The sequence below is a fragment of the Akebia trifoliata genome, chromosome 4 (assembly GCF_017979445.1).
Source record: "Akebia trifoliata isolate Shusen 1 chromosome 4, ASM1797944v1, whole genome shotgun sequence".
Lineage (NCBI taxonomy): Eukaryota > Viridiplantae > Streptophyta > Magnoliopsida > Ranunculales > Lardizabalaceae > Akebia > Akebia trifoliata.
Window position 1 is genome coordinate 20,485,605 of NC_141378.1, and position 6,679 is coordinate 20,492,283.

General features: G+C 35.7%; 1 protein-coding gene across 1 annotated transcript; it reads right to left on the reverse strand.

Annotated features, from left to right (window-relative positions):
• Nucleotides 1–1,555: 1,555 nt before the first annotated feature.
• On the reverse strand, nt 1,556–6,068 carry LOC147404405 (Phototropic-responsive NPH3 family protein). The gene is made up of 4 exons (XM_086440345.1): nt 5,827–6,068; nt 5,654–5,723; nt 4,289–4,807; nt 1,556–2,470 (listed from the first exon to the last, which is right to left on the reverse strand). Exons 1-4 carry the CDS (start codon nt 5,967–5,969, stop codon nt 1,697–1,699), a joined length of 1,506 nt encoding a protein of 501 aa, XP_086296471.1. The 5' UTR covers nt 5,970–6,068; the 3' UTR covers nt 1,556–1,696.
• Nucleotides 6,069–6,679: the final 611 nt, after the last annotated feature.

A 6,679-nucleotide genomic window follows, 5' to 3' on the forward strand; every position in this document is an offset into this window, starting at 1 on the left:
AAAATAAATACTATTGGCCAAAGTTGCAACGAGATGTGACACAGTATGTTGAACGATGCTGTATTTCTCAAGCTTCAAAGGGTCATATGCAAAATAATGGGGCGCTACACACCATTGTTAATTCCTACATCTCCTTGGCTCAGTTAGTATGGATTTTGTATTAGGGCTTCCTAGGATCCAACAAGGTATGGATTCTATCTTCATTATTGTTGATTATTTCTCAAAGATTACTCATTTTATTGCTTGCAAGTAGACTATGGATGCTACACACATTGCTTATTTTTCTTTCAAGAAATATGTTTACTTGTACGACATACCAAAGTCTATTACTTTGGATCGAGACTCCAAGTTTTTAAGTCTTTTTGGAGGAACTTGAGGAAACAGATTGGTACTACTTCGCAGTATAGTAGTGCATATCACCCTCAAATGGATGGTCCAACTGAGGTTGTAAATAAAAGCCTTGGAAACTTGTTGAGAAAAATTATAGGAGACAAGCCAAAACAATGGGACTTGGTTTTACAAAAAGTTGAGTTTGTATTCAAGAAATCGTTTTACCAGGAAGAGCCCTTTTGAAATAGCTTATGAAAAGGCTCCAAGAAGAAATGATGATGAATATCCATGAAATCTATGGATAAGTAAGAAGGAAGTTTGAAGAAAGTTATGAGAAGTACAAAGCGGAAGCAAAGACGTTCCAAGGTGTTTGCGGAAGGAGACTTGGTTACAGTGTAATTGTGGAAGGAGAGACTCCCAACCGGCACTTGTAACAAGTTAAATTCATGGTAAGTTGGCTAATGTAAGGTGTGGAAGAAAATCAATGACAATACATATCGGATTGAACTATCGTAAGGTTTAGATATCTCTCTTACTTTCAATGTGACGGAACTATTTGAATTTTGTGAAGGAATTGAAAAGGCAAACTCGAGGATGAGTTTCTCCCCAACCTGAGGAAATATGATGTAAGTGGCAGTCATGACTTATTTTGTAAGGTTTATTTCAATTTTCATGTAGTTTGTTGGGCATGTAAGACTAGTTTAATAATTCTACCTTCTTTAATTAAGTCACTACTTGCGGAGATTCAATGGACTTTTTTTTTGGATATTTTGTTTGGTATAAGACCACCTCTAGAGAGAGCTTGGGCTTGGATACCACTCTATCTAATGTTTTATCTCTAATCTTATTCTCTTTCATTTTATTTGTGTTTTTTCTCCAATCTTTCCATTTGCATCAGACATGGACACATCAAAATTGAAAATAAAATTTGGAAACATCCATATTTCTCCAAATTTTCAAACGTTAAATTCTCATCTACACAATACAGGGAGAATATATTATAAATAAGCAAAAGAGGGATCGACGACGACGAACAAAGAAGCAAAAAAAAAGATTTAAAAAAAAAAGAGGGAAATGTATTTGTTTTCAATATGGCTAAAATAGGACTTTTAAGGGAAGAGAAATACAGATCTCTTGAGAATTTGTATGTGCATTTTCTAAAGAATCCTGAATGTCTTGGAGGCTATAATTTTCTTCTAAAATATTCATAAACCTTTGAACTCTATAAACTGAAACTTAAAATTTATATCAAGTTATCAACTAAACTAGCTATATGTCCCAATTCATTTGGAATGTAAATAAATCAAAATAAAATTTTAAATAACTAAAAGTAATAAATTAAAATTTTAAAAAATAAAATATAGTTCTAGACGAACGAGCGGCTCCTTCGGTGAGATGGACGACAATCATCTTGTATTACCGTCCCAATTCCATCTTCATCCATATCTTTAATTCCATCAACTTTGCTCGAAACCCGACTCTCAGATTCCATCTTCGAAGAAGACGAAGACAACCGAAACGCAGTCTTCAATCCATTAATCAACCTCCATCCCAAACTCTTATCGCTCTTCGAATTCCCATTAGAAGAAGACTTCTCCGAAGAAGTAGAAGAACATAACACATTTTCTTTCTCTCTTCTATCACTGAAACTAAAACTTATCGACCCTCTCTCTCCTCTACCAATCAAGTTCCTACTTTCGGTACTAAAACGAAAGCTTTCTGATCGACTAGACTGTAATGCTTCTCTCTTCCTCTCGGACTCGCGTAAAAGCTCCTTCATATCCATGAGGTCTCTCTCTAGGGTTTGGATTTTGGAGGTGGTTGCATCCATCGACGCCTTCATTTGCGCCACTTGGCGTAATGCTGCGTCACGTTGGAGGATGGCACCGAGAGTGATTGGTTGGTTGTTTTGGTTTGTTTTGACTTTGATTGCAGTTGAAGCTGAAGTTGAAGCTGCTGCAGTAGAGAAGATGGAGCGGCGAGTGTTGAGCTGCTCGACTAACATGGCTTGAACTATAAACCTTAATGGCAGTCTTGGGTTCTGGACTGCGTGTATGAGGAGCTGTGGTGAGAGCTTGTTACAATCAACTGAGTTGCAGATTAGGGTTTTCTCTTCTTCTGTCATTTTGCCTGTTTTTTCCTGTGAAAAAAGGTTTTTTCAGTCATTCTTGAAGAATACAAGGGTAGTTTCGGAAAATAATTGGTTCTTTTCAACCATTTTTGGCTCTATTAGAATGGGTTCTTGGAAATACATCTTTGTTGAACACTTCGGCTTGAAGTGTGAAATGATCTGGATCGAAACTTTTTGTGACCTTACCCTATGATTGAGCAAAGGTTTCTATAAGGCTGAGACGGGAGAAAGCAAAGGTTTTCTCGAGCTAGGATCCATCTTTTCTAAGGAATCCCATCTCAGCCGTCCATTTGATATGGTGGTTCCAAAAAGTGATGATTTTTTAACTCAGACTGACAGCAGCACTCGAAACTCACTGACGTGTCATGGGCAAAGAACTGTAGATTCTGTCTCTCGAGATACACAATAAACTTGTCATCTGCAGTTGTGTGTATCCCAAGCAAAAAAATCTATATTTCTTTACACATGACACGTCAATGAGTTTTTTAGTCCAACTGTCAGGTTGAGATCAAAAATCATTAGTCATTAGAAAAAAAGAAAAAAAAACCTTCTTTTGAGGTTGAATGTTGATATTTGAACTGGACCTGACTGGGTGACTCAAAAACTCAATAATGTAACATAGGCAAAGAACCGTAGATTCTGTCCCTCGGGATATACAACCGACCTGCCATCTGCAGTTGAGTATCCTGAGGGAAAAAAATCAATGATTCTCTGGGCATGACATGTCGGTGAGTTTTTGAGTCAGGCTGTTAGGTTGAGTTCAAAAATCATTAGTCTATGAGATTTTTCAATAGGCCGTAGTTCCACTAGCCCAGGTTAACTCATCTCAAAAAAAAAAAAAAAAAAAAAAGTAATAAATAAATAAATAAAATTGGTCCTTGACAGAAAGCCCATAAAGATATGATCGGGCGCAAAATACATAAACCCATTAAGTATGGGTCGTCCTACAGTCTGAGAATACTTTACCTGGCCCAGTCCAGTAATATATTGTATGTATACATACAGTGTATTATAGTTAGATGTTAGATTTTTATAACCAAAAAGAAAATAAATATCAAAGCATATTATAAAATAACAAGTTTACCTTCTCTAACCAAAATTTTAAACTATGGTATTGGTAGAGACTCGATCCCTATTTTATCAAAATGCAATGGATTTCTCGTGCTTAGCCAACCTGATAGGGGCATGGGACTTGGGTTCTCAATTAAGCCCGCTAGCCTGGCTGTCCGACAAAACAAGGTCTAAGGCCTTCATATCAAGCCCACAAAGGTTGGGTTGGGCTTGAGCCTTATAGTGCCCAACCTTGTCTGGCCCAAGGCTCGACTTAATCTTAGAGAAATATTAATAATATATTTAATTATAAAAATATTTCTCGAATAAAAATGAAATATATTGTCTAATTACATTTTAATTCTCATCTATAACCTTTATAGGTTAATAAGATATTAATTTCAATTTCGGCTGGATAGTCTTCAAACATGCACAAAAAAATTATTTGAAAAATGCAGTATTTTCATTAAAAGTAATAAATTTTAATCATTTTATTTGGCCCCAGTCAAGCCCAAGTACGTTAGGGCCAGACACAACTTAGGCCTATAACATAGAACCCGCCAGGGCCGGGTTAGGGCTTAACCAAGCCGGGTCCGATTATGTCCATTAGAATTGGCTTTGGGCTAGGGCTGGTCTAAGTATAGCCCATCTCTTTAGGTCCGGCTTGATTATGGTCCAGCCGAATCCGGTCTGATCCCGCCCATTCACAACCCTATTAGGTAGTGGTAATAACGTAATTTTTTAGAAAATAATGAGTGAATGAATATTCTTCCTTACCACAAGATATAGATCCACAATTGTATAGAGAAGATCGTGATCCCGAGTAAACCGTCCGTGCATAGAATAGGCGATCATTTGGAATTCCTCGGCCGTTAAAGCCGTGATCTCATCCATCCAACCATTAACGCCATCAACTCCGTCCATCAAACCTAACGCTTCGATACATCTGGTCACCAGTGACACTCTCCCCTCAGACTCAGGAAGCAAGGCCAAGCACGAACGAAGAACGATGGTCGCGTACTCACAGTTAACGGAAACCGCCTGACAGAAATAAATCTCCGTTTTTCTTTTTAGGTTTCCGTCATCTTCGTCGTCTACCTCCGTCATATCCAGCAATTCGGCCGCGATCCTAAGTGCCGCGACGTTGAATGGCGTTATTACTATCTGTGAACCGTAGCAGAATTCTACAATGGCGGAGAATGTTTCAGCCGTCAGCTTTAACGGCGGAGTTAGGGTTATATCAGACGAATCCGTTAAATGCCGTTTCAGATAGCGACTCCTCGTTATCAGAGGATCCTAAGAAAAAAACATAAAAGAATAATAAATGCATAACGGCTGAGATGATAGTAAATTTCATAGAGATTCTCATCAACTAATCCCCAGAAAAAATACGTCTAATAAAAGTAAATTTGTTGTCCCACTATCATACAAGACAGTTGATGTCTCCTCGTTATCAGAGGATCCTAAGAAAAAAACATAAAAGAATAATAAATGCATAACGGCTGAGATGATAGTAAATTTCATAGAGATTCTCATCAACTAATCCCCAGAAAAAATACGTCTAATAAAAGTAAATTTGTTGTCCCACTATCATACAAGACAGTTGATGTCTCCTCCCTTGTGCCAGTCTGTAGGGCCCACTACTCTATCATGTAAAATAAAGTTTTAAAACCCGACTCGGCTCATGATGCCCAGTAAGTCGAGTCCAGGGGAAAATTCTGGTGAGTCGACTTGAACAAGTCACATTAAAATATATTAAATTCATAAAATATTAAAATATATTAAATTCATAAAATATTAAAGTATAATTTGTAAATTAATCACCAAATGTAACCCCCACAAAATGCACAAAACCAATAACTAAAGATCTCTATGAAATTAAATATTTTTTAATTCCAAGCTTACACAGCTTTTTTTATTTTAAAAAAAATTCAGAATATTATTTCTTTAAAAATATTTTTCTACTATTTTAAAATGCATTTTTAAAAATAGTTTTTTGTGGGAAAAAAAAAAAAAAAACTCTTCGTCAACCATATTATTGGAAATATTTTCATGAAAGAAATTCAATTGTTTTAAATATTCTTAGCCAATCTACCCAAAAGATTATATGAGAAAAAAAAAGTGAAAATTAAAAGAACCTACCTTATGGAGTTGGAAACATTGATCTTGAACATGTATCAAAACATCGGCTTGGAGTCCAGTTTCTAGAGACCTAATTAAACAAAAAATATATATATATATTATATATAAATTAATTAGAATGAGAGATTATCAAATAAATGAATTAAGAAAAAAAAAAAAGAGGAAATATTTACCATCTCTCAATTAAATTTTGAAGAGGAGAAAGAGGAGAAGCAGTGAGAGAGGAAGAAAGAGAAGGAGAGTATGAAGAAGAGTAGTCTTCATGATCTTCCTCATAGATGGTCTCCACTACCCCTAAATCTTTCCAACCCCTCATATTTTCTTCTCCTCACCTATAGAAAACCCAGTTTTTCAAGCTTTCCAATTCTTCTTACTCTCATTAGGCTTTTTCTTGGGTTGGGGGAGAGGAGGGGAGGGGATCTCTCTGTTAAATTGGTTGAGCATTAATTGCTTCCAGTGAGGAATATTAAATGCAGCCATAAACTCACCCATATCCCCTTTTCTTCCATTTTAATAATTTGAATCTTATTTGGATTTTGGTAGAAAAGGGTTGGATTTTCTCAATAACCAAGTGATTTGCCTCATTGATCATATTGGTATTATGGGCTTGGGTTTGGTCTTGGCATCGTGTTTATTGTAGTTTGATGACTTATTTTTTAGAATGTTAGTTTTGATCAAAGTTTACCCAATAAAATAAGTAATTTTGTATTAGATTTGGTCGTTTAGCGTTCAACAAGTATGGTATGGGGATTTTTTTATTTTTTATTTATAGTATATTTTGGATTTATCATTTAAATGTCGAATAAAAATGGATAACGACATTCAACAATGAATATTATTGTAGAATTACTATGCGAATAAGAAACTCGGAACACATAACATTAGTACTATCGGATTTAACAAGTAAGGATTATTATAAATGAAATGCCATGCAGTGGGAGTAATTCGGTAACTCAATCTAATAATAAAGATTCATGGTCGAAAACTCAACTTTACTAACAAGGATTGGAATCCTTTCCCAAGGAT

What these genes read in the sequence shown, in the direction of transcription:
- LOC147404405 (XM_086440345.1), bottom strand. Translation starts at nt 5,969, where the DNA reads ATGAGGGGTTGGAAAGATTTAGGGGTAGTGGAGACCATCTATGAGGAA. An exon ending in CAAAATTTAATTGAGAGATG is followed by an intron (nt 5,724 to 5,826) that starts GTAAATATTTCC and finishes TTGTTTAATTAG; the next exon opens with GTCTCTAGAAACTGGACTCC. An exon ending in AATGTTTCCAACTCCATAAG is followed by an intron (nt 4,808 to 5,653) that starts GTAGGTTCTTTT and finishes TTTTTTTCTTAG; the next exon opens with GATCCTCTGATAACGAGGAG.